This window comes from Eumetopias jubatus, unplaced genomic scaffold, assembly GCF_037043125.1.
Source record: "Eumetopias jubatus isolate StellerSeaLion01/CBP00866 unplaced genomic scaffold, mEumJub1_p1.0 scaffold_1, whole genome shotgun sequence".
Taxonomy (NCBI): domain Eukaryota; kingdom Metazoa; phylum Chordata; class Mammalia; order Carnivora; family Otariidae; genus Eumetopias; species Eumetopias jubatus.
The window spans coordinates 178,997,271-179,020,574 of record NW_028274807.1 but is presented as its reverse complement, the minus strand read 5'-3'; the positions used below and the strand labels follow the sequence as shown (position 1 = coordinate 179,020,574).

Sequence of the window (23,304 nt, the reverse complement as noted above, 5' to 3'; positions counted from 1 at the left end):
ATCCACTGAACCATCAGCCATCATCTCCTTTAAATCACTGCAACCGATCTCAAAAGAAGAGCTTACACACATTAGTTGGTTTTCTTCCCCAATCTGGACATTCTTTCATTCAATCGTGCTTGCTGCTGCAGCTTAGACACATGTCCCGAGACACCCAAATCAACTTGCACTTCTGATAAACAACTCGAGTCCTCCTTAGCCTCCTGCTCCCACTGTAAATATCCCACAAGCTAAAAATCCGAGTACAGTAAGTAACCATTTTCCTAAGGGCTAAAATCTATACACAAGAAAATAAAGATTTCCATGTAAATTTTACTATTTTATTTGTGAAAAAACTACAAGCAGAATTCATAAATAGACATTTCTATTTAAAGCAGGAAAATGATAAAGTGGCTTCTAATAACATAGTCGTGCACATGCCAGTAACAGGAATATATTAACATCTTTTATTTGCTAGACAAAGAGCAGTGTCCAATATAAATTTTCCCAAAACATTTAAGACCTGTGAATTTCTGACCAGTTCACAAAACCACCAACTGACACTTTAGCATGAAGAAAAAAACAAACCTAACAGACTGTCAGCTCTAAAGACGTTACAGAGCAGAAACTTCCAAAAGCGTTATACAAGCTGTCTTTCTGGGCAAATGAAAAATATAGCTCGTATAATACATTAACAAAAATTCACAAGATAAGATTATGTTTGGACATACTTAACAAGCATTCTCTATTTGTCTCCAACAAACAAAGCTAAGGAAATAATGTAACCATCTTTACACAGTAAATTAAGGTTACAAGTCATACACAAGAACAGAACTGCTTGCGCATTAAAAACTGTTCAGCTCCATTGTCATACTCTAAATGTTGGCTCTTAAACCATTTTCGGTTACATACAAGCAAAGGTTATTATATATTCAGCAATTAATAAATTTTCAATAATTTAAGATACGGTAGCTTAAAAAAGTAGACTGAGAATGGTCTTGATAAGGCAGGTGGAACATCTTAGTGGAACTAAACTCACAGAAGCTTCTGCCAATGTTTTTAAAGATCCAGATTGAAACTGAAAGGTTTTGATTAAAATATTTTGTGGGTGTCAAGACGTCTTTACCTTTTTTAAAAACTGCATGACTCAAGCAGAGCAAGTCAGGTAAGCTCTGTGTGTGTGTGTGTGTGTGTGCGCGCGTGCACGCACGCAAGAGTGTGAAAGATAGTGTGGTATTAAAACAAATGGAAACTTGCAAGCGTAACACTGTGCTTTTGTTTTTTTTGTTTGTTTTGTTTTTATAACCTGCTTACTGTGCCACTGAATACCAAGTATTTCTGGTCCTCTTTTAATATATATCTTTATAATCTACACTAGTGTTTTTACGCGCTGCCTACTAATTGTAGGGCAAACTGCAAATGCAAGAAGTTACAGGAATTCCATTTCCAGAATACATGCCTGAGGGATGTCATCAATTTTGGAAACTAAAAGTTTAAGGTGCCTACCACCTCACTACCTCAACAGAAGACACAACAGCAGCTAGAGGACTGGAGCGGTAACATCGTCGACAAGTCCCACTGTTAGCTGCAGTTCTAGCCAAATGCCAATCTCATCTCACCTGTTCTAAAGCAATCCTCCCTTCCTTCACCCCTCCCCATTCTTTCATGTATTGATTTATCACGGAGGCAAAACTGAAAAACCAAGACATTGGCAATGAATTAATTAGCAGCCTATGAGTAGCTGGTTAATCAGCTTTTTCCACTAATCTAGGGGTCCAATCACTTTACATGAAACTAATTTTGAACACGTACACAGTGTTTCTGAACAAAGTGCATACCAACACTTACTGGTTCAAAAAGCAGTGCAACCCACATGAGTTTGGTGGCATTTAAATTTTTTTAAAAAGTTAATTAAAAAACGTAGCAATTCCTTACAGCTCTGGAAAATAAATATGGCTGACTAATTTACCCTCCCTGAGACCCTTAATAAAAGGAATATTAAAACTTTAGAAGGAATGTCTTTGCAATATCCCACTAATATTAAAATGTGGATTTAAAATTCATAGTCAAATCACTATGTATTATATATTCTGATGCTTACAGAAAGCATCTGATTTCCTTTGGTTCATTAATAAATACTTTAAAAATGTATTTAAAAAGATAGCATAGCTTGCATCCCAGATACAAGCATTATTTTAAAAAGAGGGGAACAATTGTCCGTGCATTTGAGAATAGGACCACAGCAACAAATGGCACTGCTTTATCGTCTATACCTTTGAGAACAGAATTTGAATTATGGTGCATTAGTGACTACGGAATAGTTTTAATGTAAATGTGAAAGGAACCTTTCCTGTTGGCTACTCAAATCAAGCTGTTAATTGTTTCTTTTTTACTCGTTGCCTCCACAGACAGGTACTTCTGTTCTTAAGCAAACCAGGTTTTTCACACCAAAACGTGGCGTTTCATCACAAATTGGCTGCCCTCCCGTGAATCCTTCAGTATGTTAAAGTAAAGGAAGGTTAACACCAAGTTCCCATGCTTGAAATGACTCTGAAGCCTATGAACCGTGTGGATATGAATCTAAGAGTCAAACAGAAGAGAGACCCTAAATCCAAACAAAGCAAAACAAAACATTTGAAAAATAAGGAGGGGGTAGAATCCCTATTAGTGGTCTTTGTTTTTTGTTTGTTTTCGCAAGACAGTAAAAAATGAGTGAAAAGAAACCTTGAAAGAATTTGCTCAAGCTATCTTTATGATGAGAAAGAAAGAATCACAGGCTCGCAGGAAGTATGAGCTTTCCCTGCAATTCTGGCTGCTAGTGCTTAAACCATTCACCACTTGAGTTCCTTCCCACAGCGGGAATTGAGAAATGTCTCCAAACACTGAAAAGCTCCATGTCGGGACTGGATGTGCAGTTGATAACCTTTGTTCAGTAAAGCAAACAAGAGATTTTAAGAAAGAGAAAGAATTCTCATAACTAAATTGGTAGGGTAAGGAAAAGGAGGGGACACGAGGCAAACCAATTTCAATTACGAAAACCACAACTGCAATGTCATGTGCAAAGTGGAAATAGGGAGTTGCTTCTTTTATGGACCAAAAACACAGTTTAGACGGTTTTAATCCTAAAACTAAGAGACAATTTATATTTACCTCAGTCATGAGTAGAGGTCTGGAAAATGGATGGAATTCGAGTTACAGAATACCATATTTTCATGAGTGCTTATGTAAGAACAGCAATGTTAACATGTAACCGGAACTTACACGAATACTTGGCATTCTGGAGCTAGTTTAGTTACTTTTGAACGATCAAAGCCCTCCCAACTAAACCATGTGTGATTTGTCAGTTATTCCATTGCAAATGCAGGCTATCTGGAGCAGTCTTTAAATTTGAGATCACATTGTTTAAAAAATATATTTTTTTCTATCGTCCAGTACTCTTTAGACAGATGAAGAGAGTCAAGTTCCCACGTGGGTTGGAACAGACTTCATGTAAGACTGACTTTAATTTAATTTCAGCACTTTCATAGAAGGGACTGTCCCAGATCTGTTAACTGTTCAATGTTGTATTCACTTCACAGTGTATCAAGCACCAGCGTTGCCATGGATTGGTTTCAAATAACCCTTTATATATAATTTTATATTTATATATATATAGTTATATCAAAACTGATAGTACATAGTATAACTGGAAGAAAGAACTAAACTTAAAAGGATATGCTGAAAGGATGGAGTTTGTGAACACAATAAATAAAAGTTCCCTCCCCCTCCCAACCCTCCCCCCAACAAAACAAAAACAAAAACCAGTTGTAATGTACATGGAAAATTGTGCACAGCAGATTTTTTTTTTTTTTATAAAAAGTAGATTCAGGAGCACATCCAATTATAAATGATTGTTAGGAAAATCATATAAAACAATGGAATACATAAAAGTGTCAAGAGTAATCGTCAGGGTGCGAAATTCCTTGGTGGCCAGATGCCCATGGCAAGCAGAAATTATCCTGGCAGCTTCACTAAGAGGCCGATGTCCACAGAAGATTCTCCAGGGGGTGCAAGCAGCATGGGCAGGTGGAGGATTTGAATTTCATACCCTGATTCATAGTTTTCACAATTCCATGTGCAATTTCAGAAAGATTCATCATTTACTGCTGACATGTCGCCCTTTGGCGTGGAGGAACGGGAGGAGCCCTTGTCTGTGCTCTCCGACCCCGAGCTGCTCTGGTTCTGCTGTTCTGACCCTGCACTGGAGGTCACTGTGGATGAGGATGTCGAGGAGGAGCGAGTCTTTTCCTTAAAGTCTGTGATAATGACGGTGACGTTGCCCACAGTCACTGCCAACTGCTGTGCGGTGCTCCTGTCCACGTTTTTCAGCCGAGGCCTGAAAGCAACACCCCGGGGAACAGCCAATTAAATAAGCTATGGATTCAAAGCGACTTCTTCATCAATACACACGAGACTTCATAAATTGCCACCACACATACCAAAGCTTACTACTTTAGCAACAGAAACCACCATTAAACAAAGCTTTGGACCAATGCAAAACTATCATCAGTTTATCTTTCTCATGTTGTAGCCACAGTGATACAGAAACAGCCCACATATACACACACGTGTGTCTTCAAAGTTGACAGCCCATACCCATCTCACGCCCCCCAACACCGTTCTCAGCCTGCAAACCCAGAGGCACAAAACCGCCCTGGGGTCCTTGACTAGGACCAAGTAAATCAGAGCATCAATGCTGTATTTCATTCTAGTTCCAAATACCTTGAGGTGTGATTCGTTTCACTGGTCTTTGTTGTAGCATTTGCAGACTGTATACTGTTTGCTTCGCTCGGAGGATCTTTCAGGATATCAGACTTTGGTCTAAGGTGGGGACACAAAAAGGTAACAGCTTAGATTGACCTGCAAAATAATATCTACTGTGCTGAGTTAGCTGGGAATGGGAACTTACTTTGTTTTCTTGTTGGTATTTTTCTTGGTGACACTAGGACTAATTTCCTTATCTTTCTCAGGTTTCTCTTTGTCTTGCTTTTCCACTTTCTCCTTCTTCTCCTTTTTAGGGGGTGGTGGGGTGGCATACTGTTGTGCCACTTGTTGTGCCACCAGCTGAGAATTGATCCGAGGTTTTCTAGAACATTCAAGAAAAGACACATCATTCTTCGCTTTATAAATTATTTCTCTTTTTTTAATTTTGGTTTTATAATTTCTTAGGTGTTTTATTACTAGTATTTGGCAACTCGAAATTAAATTACTTGTTATTTCTACATGATTGTTTCTGTGCAGTATGGATAAGTCCGTAAAACTTTTCCTCTTTCAAATCCACCTCCTGTATACATGTCTACCTTTAATGACACATACACATGTGCTCAAACATACACATCCCTTCGCAGTAAAAAACTCCTTCAGCCCATAAAACATGACACTGTTTCTAAGAGTGCTGACAACACTACTTCTTTTGAGCTGTCAAGATTATACTGACTGACAGCTTTCAAATACTCCTGCTGCAGAGGGTTAATCTCATTTTATTAAATGGACACTGGTAAACCCTTGAAAGGAGAATGAAATTAGAAGTGTGACATTCACTTCTCAATCTAATTATTCCAACTTGCTCGGCTCCCCTGCAGCTCTGTGATTGGCATGGACAACACATATAGAGCAATAAAAGGTAACTGTGGTTCCTACTAGCTCCCAAGGGGTGAAAGACTGAGAGTCACTATAAAAAAAACCTCAGACAAGTGATACATTCTTTGTGCCATCAACCATTCCGTCTCCGCCAATCTCCAACTGACACCGGCTCTTAACACTATTGTTTACAAATTCTAAGTGCTGCCAAACACTCTGCACAATACATGAGCATTCAAACCCAAATGGGAAAGGGAGAAAGAGCTTATGTGTTATTTCTATAATATATTCATTTTCAAAGACATTCCCATCTAGACTGCCATTTATAATAGAATAAAGTCTCCAAAAACAAGGTAGGAAACAAATACTCAGATGGGTCATTAATGAGGTGAATGACTGGCTGTCTCAATGTAACCATCACCTTCACACCCCTACAGCTCCCTCTCATTCCCCAGGATGGAGAACTGGGCCAGAAAACATAACCGGACACCCTAGGTCTGGCTCATCAGTGGGAAGGCCAGTGGTGGAACACTGCGGGGGGAGGGGGGGGATGACAAACCAACAAATTTGGAAAAACAGAACAGCCGCTAGATACATGACATGCTGAACCCCTAAGTTAACCCCCATGTTCCTGGAGCTCATGAGAGCAGGTGTGGGGTGGATGAGGAGGAGACAGATGGCTCACTCCCATGAGCTCACCAACGTGAGCCTGAGCATGGAAGGCACTGGGTTTGCTCTGTTTCAGTACTTCTTTGGTGCTAGTGTGGCTTTGCCTGAAAACAGATCAACGAAGATGCAATCTCATATCAAGCTTCCTATCAGCCTCCAACAACACAGGCCTTGGTCATGGCGTGGCACACGTGAAACCCAGTCACAGGTACACCTCAGCGTGGACCACAGTCTCTTATCACTGGGCAAGAGGTGCAAACACAGACGTCAAGTACCCTAGGGAAAGGGAGGAATGTACTTACTCTAAGCCACCACCGTCCCCAAACACACACATGAAAGGTAACCTTCTCTTCTGACAGGTTCTGAAAGCAAGGCGGCAGCTACTCCGCCAAAGAGTTAAGTATGAATGTGTTAGATACTTACAAGGAAGATAATCACCACTACCAAACATTTCACACTCATGGGGGCAAATCAGCAATTCAGCCGTCTAAAGGGACTACAGAGCAGTTTAAATCCATTAAATAAAATGCCATACACTAAACAACACTCAGGTGTCAAAATGAGTAACTCGACCAGAGTTAATACTGTGAAAAAGCCATAAAAACTTTATGAAAAACTACACTTTGAGAATTTCAGTTAAGCCAGTATGTGCACTTTATTCCAGAGCACTCTGATATGCAAAAACAAGAGGGGACACCTGGACACCAGCCTAAGAAAACCTTCAACGGTGACAGAATCAAAGGTAACTGCCATCCTAATCAACAGGCCCACCCAATCTGAGTTAGAGGGGTCTGTCTCACTCTAGAACACCCTACATAAAAGTTCTGTCACTCACAATGCTGTACTGAAATTGCCAATCAACTGTAAACTCCTCAGTGGCAAGATCACATCTTAATCATTCTTGTCACAATGTCATTCAGCACGGTGGCAGGTACTCAATAAAATTATCTACTGGATGAATAAATAGGTGACCACAGCAGAGAAAGACCAAGTAAAATGAGAACAGACAAGAGGGTCCAAGCTTTGGTGATCGGGAGGATGTCAATGCTGACTTCCAGGACAGCAGGCCACATGGAATCAAGAGCTGCAAAGACTTGATGGATTACAGCCTGCAGAAGGACTAGTACAGAGATGGAAAACAGGAACCCTTCTCTGAGAATCGTGGTGCTGAGGTAGAGGATGGCTCTGGCCATTATCGAAAGCAGCACGCCAGGTTTGAGATTTCTATAGGAAAAGGAGACTTAAATCATGTTGTACGCCACAAAAGGCGGAAAAGGATGAAGGTGGGCAAAGGAGAGAAAGTACAATCAAGAACAGTCCTGGATGGGGCGCCTGGGTGGTTCAGTCATTAAGCGTCTGCCTTCGGCTCAGGTCATGATCCCAGGGTCCTGGGATCGAGTCCCGCATCAGGCTTCCTGCTTCTCCTTCTCCCCCTGCTTGTGTTCCCTCTCTCGCTGTGTCTCTTTCTGTCAAATAAATAAATAAAATCTTAAAAACAAAAAACAAAAAAAACAGTCCTGGAAAAGGAATGCGGACACTTTTCTTCTGAGACGGGAGAGGGATGCTAGGTAAAAGAAGTCAGAGAAGAGAATCAGAAACCATGGACATTAGAAGTGGTGTCTGGTTCAGTGAATAGCAGGCACTAAGAGCAGAAAAGAGAGCTAGTGATGATCAGAGAGAGAAGGAAATGGCTTGTTTTAATTTTTTAATTTGAGTATAAAGTTGACATACAGTGTTATATTACCTTCAGGTGATTGAACAGCTCTGTATGCTACGCTCACCACAAGTGTAGCCTCCATCAAAAAGTTACTTGTATCTTGAGTGTGTGTGTGTGGGGGGGGGGGGGGGGCATGAGTGTGGGGGCCATAAAGAAGCTTACAACCAGCCAGACATCATGCTTGTCCAGGACGGAGTACTCCCAAACAAGGGCGGCCTGCCAAGGCTCTGGGCATACCAAGGACAACAGGTGAGGTGTCTGTGTGGTTCTGCCCCTAGTGATCATTCCCTAACACTTCCACAAATACACTGTCAGAATTCTTCTTCAGCACATGCACCATAGTCCAGTTATCTACAGGGAAAAAAAATCTACATGTACAGAAGGTAAAGTTCAGCTATAATTCTTAATATGCAGCACATGTGCAAAGCGATGGGACTGTTCTTACTTGCTTCTAGGAAAATGGATATTGGACTAGAATGGTGAAGCTGAGTGCTGTTCTCCAATAGCCTACCAGGCCACAACCTCATAAATGAAAAGGACCCAAGGCTACTTGGGATCTGATAATAAGCAAATAAGCAAGAAATACAGGGTGTCTGCTAAAAGCATCTGTGTTGTGTCAAAAATATTGCTGTTTTATGTCATATATGTCACAAAGTTAACAACCTAACTCCTCAGGCATTACTTGCACCCTCCCCACAAAAAACCCTCCACAACAGACAAGCATTTATTACTTAAATGACTACAGCAGCTTTTTCAACTTCCCCCCCACCCCCAACAAGTCCCACAGAACTTCTAAAATCAGGGCTCGGGGATGAGGTAGGAAATAAACCTAACCAATTTTTTTTTTAAGATTTTAAAGTAATCTCTACACCTAATGTGGGGCTCGAACTCAGAGCCCTGGGATCAAGAGTCGCACACTCTTCTGACTGAGCCAGCCAGGTACCCCACACCTAAAAAATTTTTTAAAAGGTGCACAGTGTTTCTGAACAAAGTGCATTATACTTACTGGTTCAAAAGGCAAAGCCAACCACTTTGGAAGAGGAAGGTAAAGAAAACTAGAAGGCCCACCAGTGTGAACACAACCCCCCAAGTGCCACCCTGTCGGAACTGGTGTCGCCTGTCCTGCCACCTGTCCCCTTCTTGTTCCTAGGCTTGTGTTGTGACTGCACGTGGAAGAACGGGAATGTCCGATCCGCACGAGAATGGCACTCTGCTCCAGTGAGGCCGTGCCAGCTCCTCTGGACAAGACCCCGCGAACTGCCTGGAGTGGCAGAGGCAGAGCCCTCGCACAGCCATCACAGGACGGGCCAGCATGCAGGGAACACAGCACAGTGCCTCTCCAGGAGGGATGGACTATCCTCACTTTACAAAGTAAGAAGAATGAGGAGCTGCAAGATAAAGAAACTTGTCGGGGCGCCTGGGTGACTCAAGTCATTAAGCATCTGCCTTCGGCTCAGGTCATGATCCCAGGGTCCTGGGATCGAGCCCCACATCAGGCTACCTGCTCAGCGGGAAGCCTGCTTCTCCCTCTCCCACTCCCCCTGCTTGTGTTCCCTCTCACACTGTCTCTCTCTGTCAAATAAATAAAATCTTAAAAAAAAGAAAAGAAAAGAAAAGAAAAAGAAACTTGTCTAAAGGCTAACAATTAAGTAGCTGAGCTGCGATTTTTAACCCAGATCTATCTGGACTCTCTCTGGACTCCTGTTATGGAAGGTAACCTCAAATGAGTCTCCTGCCTTTAAAGAGCCCAGATGTGTGTGCACGTGCGTGTGTGCACGCGCACGCCTGTCTGAGAGACTCGGGCCTGGGGTACCAGGGTGAAAAATCAAGGCTAACCCAGTCTGCAGTTTCATTAAACAACTCCCCAAGAATGCCAGACGCCTCAGCCTCACCATCCTTGTTCTGGAAAGGACTCGTTGTCCTTAAGGGAAGATAAAAGGGCAGGAGGGCTAGCAAGAATGCTTTCCACTGCCTATGGAACATTCCCAGGAAGAAGTGAACCTTTATCATGAGATGGGATAGATACTGCAGATCAGTAAGAAATCCATCACCTTCCACAGATTTACATTGCCTCATCTGTCTTGTAAGTGTCATACAACACACAGACAGCACATTTAATGGGCACAACTTTCAACATGTTGCAAAAAGTCAATTCTTCAATATGCAGGTGCCAGTCTGAGTTCTTCAAAATTACCTGTTTCTCAACTAACAAGCCTAAAATAAGCAATTAATAGCCTTAGCAATACAGGGGAAAGCATTAGATCAAAGCACATGGCTTAAGCTCTAGATGTCTAAGCCTTGAATTAAAGCCAATCAACTACCACCACCAAACAAATGAAAAACCCTATTTGAGAAATGTTATAAACAGGGGGCCTAGTTTCCTTTCTTTAAAGAATAAAGTTGACACTATAAAGTGTTTTGTATCTTCTTCAAGACTTTTAATGGAAAAAAGGTGTCTTAAAATTATTTTATAGGTTTATTGTTGCTGTTTCAATAAACATTTACGAATGAAAATTTGCTGTGAAATTTCAATAACAAATCATTAAGAAAACAAGTCTATGTATTTGCATTTAAAGCAGCTAATACTGGGGCGCCTGGGTGGCTCAGTCGGTTAAGCGTCTGCCTTTGGTTCAGGTCATGATCCCAGGGTCCTGGGATGGAGTCCCCCAATGGGCTCCCTGCTCAGTGGGGAGTCTGTTTCTCCCTCTGCCACTCCCCTTGCTTGTGTGCTCGCTCCCTCTGACAAATAAAATCTTAAAAAAAAAAACCAGCTAATATTTCAGAAGAGTCCATTCCATAAAAAGTGAAGCAAATCTTCATGTAGGGACAACCTTAATTTTAGACTAGGAAAAAATTTCAGAGTTTGAACATACACGAATGAATGAATAGAAATGACAGCACAAAACAATCTTTCTGAATTGTTTTTGTTATGTGTACTCACAACACTTCAGGGGCGCACAGGCAAATTCTTTTATTTTTTTTTTAATTTTAGTCAAACCTATTTTTTTAAGAGGTGTTTACCATATACCCTTTCTCTTGTCTGCTTGTGTACAGCTCAGAGGAACATGAGCTCTTACAACTCATTTCTCATGCACTTCTCTGTATCTCAGCTACCAAACAAGCAACAAGACAAACCCATTTTCTTGTGGTTCAGGCAACAACGAACAAGAAGAATCTCTAACAAATTTTATCTTGTCCTTGATTATGTTCAGCTTTTCCTAAATTATCATTTGTGCATGTTGCCAACTTAGGGAATTCCATATGGTGTCTCACTTTTCAATTAAAATACCCCGCAAAGACTCTGGAATCAGACAATCAACTCATCCTTTTCTTTTTTTTAAAGGTGCTTTACAAACTTATAAAACATCTTCACTAAGTCAGCTTATACCATTCCCGAGTTCTCTGGATGTTTACAACTACCCAACCCTTTTCTTGCCTTGGCAATCTGTTAGTTGAAGAACTAGCAACTTCAAGAATTTAACAGTTCTGAGAATGTCTTTCCACTATTAGCTCACTCCTATCAGGAGCCCACGATTCTTTATGATGTATCACATGGTAATATAAAAGGAACCTGCACACGACCCATTTTCCTATCAAAAGGTCATCCTATACATATGTACTAGGCCAGCTAGGACAGATTCTACCCCACTCAGTAACTGAACTTTTGTATTAATGATGCCCCCAAACAAAAACATACCAGCTGGGAACATAGCAATGTCCATATTTACTTCTAAGGCAACGTACACATTGGGTCAACAACACTGCCCAAGACACACTAATGGCCCTGGCTTTGATGACTAATACAGAAAAGAGGCCCTACAAGAACAACCTGTTTTTTGTTCATTTTACCCATCAGCTCCTGACCCATTCTATTTTTTTAAAAGAGCAAAGATAACCCAGAAAAGAAATGCTGGGAACAGAAACAGAAATTAGAATTCCGGCTCCAACATCAATGACCACGAGACCTTACAAGGTGATAGAAAACTTTTAAAATCTAGAAATGTATAGATTTAAAGTTAATAGGCCACTTTTAGGGCTCTTCCCCCTTTGTGTATTACTTATTTTTAAATAACTATCATCTCACTTTATCCTCAACAATTTCAAAAGTTAGACAGCAAGATTCCCAGTTAAAAAAAAATTAAAAAAATAAAATAAAATAAAATAAAAAATGAGAGGGTTAACAACTACAAAGAGAAGCAGAATCTCCAGACTATAGTGCGGTATTCTTTCAGCTATGCCATGTGAGGCTGAGACTTTTTTAAATAAAAGGTTTTAATCTCTTAATTTCTGTACTTTTTCATATTTGTTGCAGTGTTATAGGACAGTATAATTACTAAGAATCACCAAGGTGATCAACTAGCCCAACGAAGAATAACAGATGAGGAAATACAGCAGATAATCTGGTTCAAAAGTAAATCCCCAGGGATTTTCTAGTTAAGTGCTTTCTTTGCCACTATTTCTAAGGACTGATTATCTAAACAGACCACTGAACAAATATTCGTATGTTCAGCTATGGAAGATGAAACTGTCCCCAACCTAATTCCTCCATGATGCCTTAAACACAAGACCTCATTGTACCAGTTGTTAGTCCCAATGACCAGAGTGCCCTTTCAGCGGGCTAGCTGGGGCCCATGTCAACATTCAGACCTAGCTGGCTCTGCTGTGAAAGATCAGTACTTGTGGCCTTCCCCAGAGCTGCTCTTGCCACAATGTCAGGCCATGCAGCACACCAGGGTAAAAAGAAACCTGTATGACCTTGTGACTTTCACTGAACCCAACCATCATTATAATATGGATAACTTTAAAAAGTCAACTATCACTTAACATTGCTAGGATCATACATGGTATGGCATTATCAATGTCTCTCTGCTTCCCCAACAGTATCTCTTCTTGCCGTTCTTTTCCTCCCAAATGTAAAGAAAATGTTCTTTCATCTCTCACGTACACACTTATCTTCATGAAGTTTCCCATATCCTTTGGCTTATCTTTTAGAATGAGCCATTAAGTGACCCAAGGCGTCTTAGTTATCTTTCTACGTTACTCCTTCCCAACAGTACACATCCTTGACTTAGGTTGTACCACTCTACTCTGACCAGAAACTAAAGCTTTCTCTCAAGTCTGACTCCAACTATCAAGTTTTTAAAAAACCCAAACCATCCCCTTTGTCTCACATATCTTTCCTTCCACCATCTTCACACACAGCTGATGGGGAGAGCCCACTCTGGCGTTAGGACAGTCTTTGGACTTAATATAGGCCCCCCACTACTGAGAGCTAGTAGTAGTAGTTACTCAAAAGGGGAATGGGGCCATATATCATTTAATACAGTTGAAGTCAAGATTAAACGAAGTGAAGTTCACTTAGCTTATCATAGTTCATGTACACAGAATGCACAGATACTCAACAAAATAATTCCCCTTAAAAGTAATGTATACATTTCAAAGCACTACTTTTCCAGCTGCAGATGTGTCTACCACCCGTCCTCAGATACTGGGAAGCAAATGGCAAGATTTACAAATGAAAGAATTTGGTAAGCCTGCCCTAGGAAATGGTTGTAGAGACATAAATCCTTCACATGTGTTAGTATCCTCAAGTTAATCATGCTATCTAGCAGTAAGAGCAGCATTAAGGATCCTCATAAACATAGCTACCAATATTTCTGCATATCAGTATCAGAACTGTCGTTTTGCAGATATTCCTTTTAAGAGAATGTCTTTAGGGTAAGTCACCAGACCAACTGTACAATACCTAACGGTATTACATAAACTCTCACCAGATACAACTTGGTTAGGAACAAACAACTGGCTCCAATAAGCATCATTAATAAACAGCAGAATCAGCAATGTTCTATTCTAGATTCAAAATTGTTATTTTGAATATTCAAATGTGTCTTATGCCCTGAAAACACACTTACTTTACAAATAACCACTAAGTATAGGCACTATATAACCTCTCTGTAACTCAGAAACACATTCAATAGGCAAAAGGAGCTACAGGTGGTTTGCAGTCTTGAAAGACATCTATTTTATTTATTTATTTTTTTAAAGATTTTATTTATTTGAGAGTGAGAGACAGTGAGAGAGACCACAAGCAGGAAGGAACCCAGGCTGGGTTCCTGACTGGAACCCAGGACTCCAGGATCATGACCTGAGCTGAAGGCAGACATTTAACTGACTGAGCCACCCAGGCACCCCAAGACATCTATTTTATAAAAACAACCTGGTAGCAATGAGTATCTTAGCCTGATGGTTCTCAAAGTGTGATACAGAGACTCCTGGGGGGGGGGGGGTCCTCTACGCCCTTTTCAAGGAGGGTCTACCTACAAAGACCAAAACTATTTCCATAATAATTTTATTTTCCATAATAATTTCCACAATAATTCTAAAACATTACTTGCCTTTTCACTTTCCAAAGATTACATGACATGTGACATCACTGCTCTGACATCTAATGAAATGTATGTTTTGTTTTGTTAAGATTTTATTTATTTATTTGACAGAGACATAGCAAGAGAGGGAACACAAGCAGTGGGGGAGGGAGAAGCAGGGTTCCCACGGAGCAGGGAGCCCGATGCGGGGCTCGATCTCAGGACCCTGGGGATCATGACCTGAGCCAAAGGCAGACGCTTAACGACTGAGCCACCCAGGCGCCGCTGAAATGTATGTTTGTACAGGTGACCCTTGAACAACACAGGTTTGAACTATACAGGACTGCTTATACACAGATCTTTTTTGATACAATACAGTACTGTAAATGCATTTTTTCCTATGATTTTCTTAATGCTTTCTCTAGCTTACGTTATTGTAGGGATACAGTAATACATATAATATACAAAATACATGTTAACTATGTTATCAGTAAGAAATAGTAACAGTAGGCAATTAGTAGTTAATTAAGTTTTGGGGGAGTCAAAAGTTATATGCAGATGTGACTGCAGGGGTTGGGCAGGGGAGGTCGGTGCCTATAACCCCCATGTTGTTCAAGGGTCAACTGTACAGTCTTGTGTTTCAAACATTTCTCAGTTTTAATTTCTGTTATGGAAAATATCTATAGATAGTTACAACCAATATGAGTGAAAGCTCCTTGGGATCTACAATAATTTTATCAACAGAACTTCTGACCAAAAAGCTTGAGAACTGCTATCCTAGAATTGCCAAATTTTCTTACTGTGCAAGTCTTGCTTTATTACAGGCAAAGAAGACACTTTAGAAGGCCACTTCTTAAGCTTAAATTCTCCTCAGCAAAACTTAAACGAAACATGCGAAGAAAAGAAACATGAAAAGCAACATTACCTCCAAATGCAGGTTAAAAAAGTTTGAAAATAAAGAAAAATTTTAAACTTACTAAACATGAGAACTTAAAGCATTTCAACCACAGACTATAAATCTGGCATCCTTCTATTTCCTCTCCCCTGTAGTGCCTAAAATAACAGATTTTTATTGTGGTCATTCAAATATTTTAAGTAAACGTCCCATAATAAATATGCCCTTTAGATCTCCCACAGCCATTTCTCAAAAGCAAGCCCACTCACTGATTAAGAATATACTAGCTGACTTTATAAGGAAAACTGTTTCCTAAATTGTTTTTAAACTGGACCTTCTTTGAAGACAGCTAACTGAATTTCTTTTTAATACCTCCATTCATTATTTTCAACATAAATTTAATTCAACTGCGAAAGGCTTCAGTGTTCAGACTGAAACGCTTCTTTTGGATTTGGTCTGAGCAGCATTGCAGCGTCACTGCCACACAGGAGGCAGCACACCGTCTGAGGATGCTGTCCGTGAGAACACAGGTGTGGCAGAGCCCCAGCTCCCTTCACCCCCTCTTTCTGAAGAGAAAGCCCACACAGGCATCCAATCCCTACTTCCTGGGCTAGCATCTTCTACGTCTCAAACCCCACTTGAGTAAAGGAGCAGAGACACAGCATGCCTTGTGCCGTCTCCTCTCCCAGCTTCACCTCTGGTATTCTGGCTTTTGTTTTCAAATTCACTGAACATGTTTTTCCTTGTGCCTACTATATGCTGAGTCAGGGTGCTGTGCACTCAGGATGTGTGTGGATATATGCTCACTGATATGATAAACTGATAAAATAAGATTCCAATGGCCCAGATCGCTGGTGAGGGTCCTTTGTGTTTTATGGGGTGATCCCTGTCACACAAGCTGGATCATAGGACTTAACAGGTGAAATGCCTAAGCTCTCCCCCTCTTTGCTTTCTGTATTTATTGTGGAACCTAACTCAGTGTGACCTTGGGTGAGTTACATACCCTCTCCAAACTTTCGTTTCCTCAATGGCAAAGGAGATTAGAAGCAAGTGATCTCTAAAGGTTCCTTTAACTAAGACACCTGTATTCAATATTTAATACAGACAACTAGAGTATTTGTTCTCAAGGTAGAGGCAAGTTTTCAGTTTATGCTGTTAGTAACTCATTTAGCCTCTTTTTTAAAAACGGGATTAAACATCATGAGGTACATTTCTACAAACTATGCTGTTGGTTTAGTGACTCTGATACGACCTCTCTCTTCTCCTGCAAAAGACACACAAAATTACCTTATAAATCATGTCAATGATTTAAGAGGAATCACAGAAACTACAGATCTCTAGGCAAACCACATTTTCAGATGCAAATAAACCCAATGATGAGCCAAGTCTTTCTCTCTCAGAGAAACACTAAAGCAATCCAATCTACTCTGCAAATTACAACTGTCACAGATCCCACTTAAAATGCATTTCACCACTTTGAAATTACAGTTCATGTCACAAAACTGGGCACTTGCAAACCACACAAAAGAATTAGTACATCTTCAAAGGGGAAAAAGTGATTAGATAATTTAAAGGAATCTGAGGTCTAACAAGTCAGTAGTCTTCCTTCAGGTCTTGGTTTTCTCACCGGTAAAATTAAAGGGTTAGGCTTAATTAAGTTAATCTTTAAGGATTCCTTCAACTCTAATCCTTAAAAACAAAACAAAAATGTATATCCTAGAAAATAACAGTTCTAACAAGCTAGTTCCTGGTCAAATTATGATGTTATAATGGGTTTCCTAAATCACTGGTAATCAAAACGTAAAGCCTGCCATCACTTTGAAAGGCTGTCTACTGCTAGGTTTTTTTCAGCCTCAGCACTGTTGATATTTTGGACCCCGTAATTTTTTGCTGTAGGGGCTGTGCTTAAGCACTGAGGCGTATTTAGCAGCATCCCTGGCCTCTACCTACCAGATGCCAGTAGCACCCACCCCCAAGTTTTGATGGAAAAATTTCTCCAGACACTGCCAAATGTTCTCTGGGAGGCAAAATCATTCCCAGGTGAAAACCACCGGTCTGTACAAGAATATAATATAGAGAAGCAGAAATATTTACAAACATGGGAAAGCAGCCCAGATTACAACAGCATTTCTGTTAAAATTTTATCAAAAGATTTCACCAAAAATATGTGTAATGTGTTCATGATTCTAGCTGTTGGGGGTTATTTATTAGAGAGTGGGATTTAGGAAGAACGTGAAGAACTTTGAATATATTCACACTATTTTTTATAAAGCTGTATGATCACTCCTCACTGTGCAATAATTTTATTAAAGTTCTGTACTGCATAACAACAAAAGGATTTACCCATTATAAGATATATCATTTACACGGATATTAAACACAGGTCTTTGGTAATTCCATATATAAAAAGCATCACACATTTAGTCAGGAACTCACCAATTGCTCAGATCTAAGTAACATCATTTTAATGTGTAGCACCTATTCCAAGGGGGAAAGCAACTTTTGTATATTAATAACCATGAGACCAGTCTGATCCATCACCGAAGAGATGCCAGAGGAAAGACTATTTGATGGATCTCTCACAATTTCACCTCTACTAAGGTTATCTAGATTTCGGGTGTTTAAGGTTAATTACGATTTTTATTTCCAGTAAGCAGGGAAATTTTAGGGTATCTCATTACTTCAAACGGTTGAAAAATTAGATGTGAATGAAGATGAGGACTCTGAAACCACCAGTAGCTCTCAGCTAGAGAAACTAGCACTGGAGTCTGAGAATTCCTTCAACTCGGTAACTGTGATTTTGTTTTGCAAGCGGAGTGTGGGACAGTGCGGCACAGGGTGCAGATGGGACTTCAGGGATCAACTTCAACAGTACAGTGAATCTTTGAATTCAACATCTGGTCCTATTTGTTACACGTGAATGACATTTCTCGAAAAACCAGAAAATCATGAGAATTATCTGAGTAAGAACAGAAGCCTAAATAAAGACGAGGATATGTTGAGATACACTGTCAGCACTGTATCACACCCATGTATCACACCCAAACACGTCCAAGTAGGCACCTTATCTTAGTGCCTAAGAAATTAGTCAGGCAAGTATCAAAATCTGCTTTAGATAAAGAAAACATTTGTTGGGAAATACTGAAAGCCACTTCTTTCTAGAATGAATCCCTCTAATTCTGAAGGGCCAAAGAAATTACATTAATAAACATTTCCATATAAAAAGCTAATTCTGTGCACAGCCCCTACCCATAAATATTTTAACTTAAGCAAGATTCTCAGAACAACTTTCCTAGCAATTAAGTGTGGCCAACTGATGCACAAATCTATCATAATGAGTGCTGCCTAACGTTTTCAGTGCCAACATTTGTTACTACTGTGTTCAGAACACCTTCCTGGGAATACTCTGGTATATTCTCTCCTCATTATTCACATGCTACACCATTACCTCAGAACAACACTGTCCACTTGCCTCAATCTCTCCTACCCCACTTCTACATCTTCACTGTCTTCCTCCATTCTACTTCAGGACCTAAGCAGTGTCCCACCGCTAATTTTCAGTCTTCCCTCTAGTTAATCTCACGTGACGCTACTGAGACCAAGTGTCTGAAAAAGTGTAACTGCCTATTTGTCTAAAAGCTCCGCCCCTGCCAGTGGTTTACAGAAGTAAATCTTAATCCCCTCACTTGATGCGAAGGGTTCCCCTCAATTCAGTTCCAACATTCCTCAAGCTCACCGTTTCTCCACACTCACCACCTCAGGTTGCTCCTGAGTTCTAGCTCAAGCCACGTGTGCTTTAGCTCAGCTTTTTCAGAAGATACCTTTTACCACTTGCTGTCCTTGCTTATCTACTGATCCCTTAGCTTCTGAAATGTCCTTCCCTGCAACTGATGTGCAAAACCCTACCTACTTGAAGACCCAGACCAAATGCCTCCACTTTTGCAAATTCTCCTGGCTAATACCACTTTGTGGCCAGATTTTCAAGATTCCCAAATGCCCTGATCTACCTCTACTACTTAATACTCTACATTATAATACCACTCTATTTATCTGTCTCTTCTTACGAGATGATGAACATCTCTGAGGCAATACTGACATTTTAAATTTTGTTATACTTCCCAAACTTGCTTCAAAATAATTGTTTCCTGACAGTAGCCCTGTTAATACTGGCTGCAGGAATGCATGTCCTCTGTACATTGTGGTGCAGACAGATGCTGTATCAGCATGTAACACAAGATTTTATAATAATAATACTGTACTTAACATTCTCTCTGGGCCTCAAAACTGAGGGACTTTGTACAACTCATCTTTTATATTGCCATTCCCCAGCAAAAGCCTAAGACACAGGAGGTTCTCAATGAATATAAATACCTACCCCAGGGACAGAACAGCTCCCAGTTTAAAAGAGGAAAGGAAAGAAGAAAAGTAATCGACAATGAAATGCATCCTGAGAAGAGGCACTGTGTTGAGTGTCCTGCATCTATCATCTCAAATTCTCACAACTTTTTTGAAGTCACTGAAGGAACCAAAGCCTGAAGGTCATCCAACCTTAAATAGAAGGCCAAAGCTGGTGGAGTTTAATCCAAGTTTATGCTCTTTCCACCAACCCACACTGCCCACCCAGTGAATCTCAAGAAGGGAGGGAAGTGAACTGAAGCCAGTGAAAGTGAGGATAACAAAAGAGAATGGTATACAGAAACAGAGAGACAGAGACTGATTGATTCCAGGAAACAACAGCCATAATATTTAAAGTTGCAGCAAATGAGGACTGAAAAAAACAGGTCTCTGAATCTGTTAATCAAGGATTGTGCGTTTGCAAGGATCTTGTGCATTTGCAAAAAACATGTTTCTCTTCTATTCCTTCACTACATTACATATATGCCCCTTCACCTTTCCTCCTACCTCAAATATCCCAACTATTTCAACATATCCAACCTATACTCACAACTATATAGGTATGAAGAAAGCAGACCCTGACACTGTGTTGTACAATGCCTGTTATTTTTAAATATCTACCAATGAATTGGTACAAAATTCTTAGGAAGTCAAGCCTAAGGAATGCTCTTGATCTTTTCTATTTCTCTAACAATGTAAAAAGATCTATGGGTAATAACAAATGACTTCTCAAAGCATTGCACAATTAATAAATCTGCTTACTTAGCCTTACCGGAACCACATTATCATAAGAGTAAGTACTGTGGCATCAAGTGGGATTCTCCTACTACCCGCAAGCTCTCCAATTACACAGATTTATCTAAATCCTTCACTTATAAAGAGATATGTGTACAAACTGAGATGATGGTATAGTGCATATATGAAGTATCCCCACTATTCCAATAGAACTTTTCAAGGTGGTACTCCACTCCAAATCAAGTGTCTCCATTTGGCATCAATGTAAGCCAATTCGCACGCTTTGTAGGTAAAGGTAAGGATCCTGTGGACTTCCAAAAATGACTCAAGTTTGAAATGGACTTTTTCACCTAAGCCAAACTACTGTAACTTCACTTTCTTCAAAGATTTGCTGAAAATCTGATTCACTAACTTGCAAAGATAAGAGAGATTTTTCAAATGCTTTGTTTCAGAAGTCTGAAAATAAGTTTTACATGTTCCATTTTTAATTAATTTTAGAGTTGCAAAAATAGTACCAAGTTAGCATATAACCATCACCCAGCTTCTCCTACTGTTTATTTCTTATATAAACGTAACTATCAAAACCAAAAAAATTAACACCAGGGTACAATACTGTTAACTAAGGACATTTATTTTGAGAGAGAGAGAGAGAGAGAGAGCAAGTGTGCGCACATGAGTTGGGGCAGGGGGGTAGACAGAGAATCTCAAGCAGGCTCCGTACCCACCATGAAGCCTGACAGAGGGCTTGATCCCAACCCTGAGATCATGACCTGAGCCAAAACCAAAATCAAATCACTTAACCCACTGAGCCACCCAGGTACTTCTGAACACTTTTTTTTATTCTCAACCCTTGTCCCACCAATGTCCTTTTTTCTTTCAGCATCCTGTTTAGGTTCCCCACATTGCATTCTGTTGTTACTTCTCAATAGCTCCTCAGTTTCCTGGTCTTTGACGGCCTTGAGAACTTTGAAGAGTACTGGTCACTTATTTTGCAGAAATTTCCTTCATTTTCGGTCTGATATTTCCTCATGATCAAAATGAGGTCATACGTTTTGACACCCCCACGGCCAAGACGCATGTCCTCCTGTACGCGTTGTATCAAAGGGTTATTATTTGTGACGTTAACCATGACCGCCTAGCTACGACGGTGCTAGTCAGGTTTGTTTAAAGTTATAGTCTTTTAAATCAACATCTTAAAAAAGGTATCTTGAGACTATATATAAGAACATGCAGTTTCTCCTCAAACTGTGACTAACTTTAGCATCCAAATGTGGATTGTGCAGAAATTACTACTTTGTTTTGTTTTTGCCTAATGGTGGTTTTCTAATTCCCTCTCCTTCTATACTTAACTGGAATTCTGTAGGTACGAGCAGTCTCTTCTCTCCCATTTATCTGTACCAGTATGAATTCATGGGTATTTACTTTTTTCACAGATTAAAATCCAATACTACCAGGACGCCTGGGTGGCACAGTGGGTTAATCGTCTGCCTTCGGGTCAGGTCATGATCTCACACGTTGGGCTCCCTGCTCAGCAGGGAGCCTGCTTCTCCCTCCCCTTCTGCCCCTGCTCATGTGCTCTCTCTCTTGCTCACTCTGTCTCTCAAAGAAATAAACTCTTTAAAAATAAAATAAATAAAATCCAATACTACCATTATTTACTTTGTTGCTGAAATTGTTCCAGCTTCTTCAGGTTCAGTTCTTTTGAAGAGTCCTCATCCTTTTCCGAGCCGTTAAAGTCCAGGTTTTCGGATCAACTACTCCTAGGACTCTTTTACATTCCTAAGCACTGTCCCCAAAACCACTACAGCCCAGCTAGAAAAGGAATAAAACACTCTCACTTGCATACATCCTATCCCAATCAGTGTTATATTCCAGACAGCACAACTATTAACAGAAATCGGATGATGTCTAAGCAAGTAAGCAAGCAGGAGCGCTAGAGAGCACATTTTCTCTTAATGTACTCACCAATCTAATGCTTCTACTAACAGAAAACTGCTGCGTTCTAAAGACATACTTGATCATTGAACATTTTGTGGCCAGAGGTAAAATTGCCAGGAGGAATGATGATGGATTTCAGTTAGTTAGAAAATGTTCTCTAAAACATAAAACACATTTTCTGGCATGGGGGTGCGGGGGTGGGGGCAAATTTCAGGCTCTGGAAGAAACTGGAAATAGGAAAGGGTACAAGAGTCAAAGCTGAGTGCATGCTCCAAAGAGTAAACAGCCCATGGCGTGGGAAACAAAGAAGCCCCTCCTGTCCCCTTTGTGCAGCTCTGTCCACAGCTTTAGAAGAAATAACCAGTGGCACTTCCAAAATGACTCCCCACTTGCTTACAGGTGCATGATCACCTGCCATCCAAACAAAAATAAGGGAGGCAGGTAGGAAGAGTAACAGGTGCTATGGTCTGCTAAATGGAACAACTTTTGCCTAAGATACACTTTAAGGCGGCACAATTTATGGAAGACAAAATGCACATAGTTTTAAGAGTACAGTTTAAGTTTTGACACACGTATATAGCAGTAATCATCCCCAATCACGGTTCCTTTGTGACCCCCTTCCAGGCAACCCACACTCCCAGCTCCAAGAGGCCACCAATTTGTTTTCTGTCACTATGGATTAAATCAGAGTTTCACATAAATTTATGTGAAATTATATGGCATATATTCTTTTGTGTATAGCTATTTTTGTTTAACATAATATTCTGAGATTCACCCGTGGTGCTGTATTTATTTACCGAGTCTCCTAATGATGGACATTTGGGCTATTGCCAATTTTTAGCTATCATGATTAAGGTTGCTATGAACATTCATGCACAAGTCTTTGTGTGGACATGTTTTCATTTCTCTTGGCTAAAATTCCTATGGCAGGTTTATATTTAAACTTTGTGGCAAGTGTGTATTCAACTTTTTAAGAAACTGCCAAACTATCT

General features: G+C 40.2%; 1 protein-coding gene across 1 annotated transcript in view; it reads right to left on the bottom strand.

Annotated features, from left to right (window-relative positions):
• Nucleotides 1-306: 306 nt before the first annotated feature.
• Nucleotides 307-23,304, bottom strand: part of RYBP (RING1 and YY1 binding protein) — a 75,699-nt gene continuing 52,701 nt past the window's right edge. The window contains exons 3-5 of the mRNA XM_028101667.2: nt 4,928-5,104; nt 4,741-4,839; nt 307-4,354 (exon numbers count right to left, since the gene is read on the bottom strand). Of these exons, the coding sequence (XP_027957468.1) occupies nt 4,102-4,354; nt 4,741-4,839; nt 4,928-5,104 (529 nt within the window). The 3' untranslated portion in view covers nt 307-4,101. The remainder of the gene's footprint in view (nt 4,355-4,740; nt 4,840-4,927; nt 5,105-23,304) is intronic.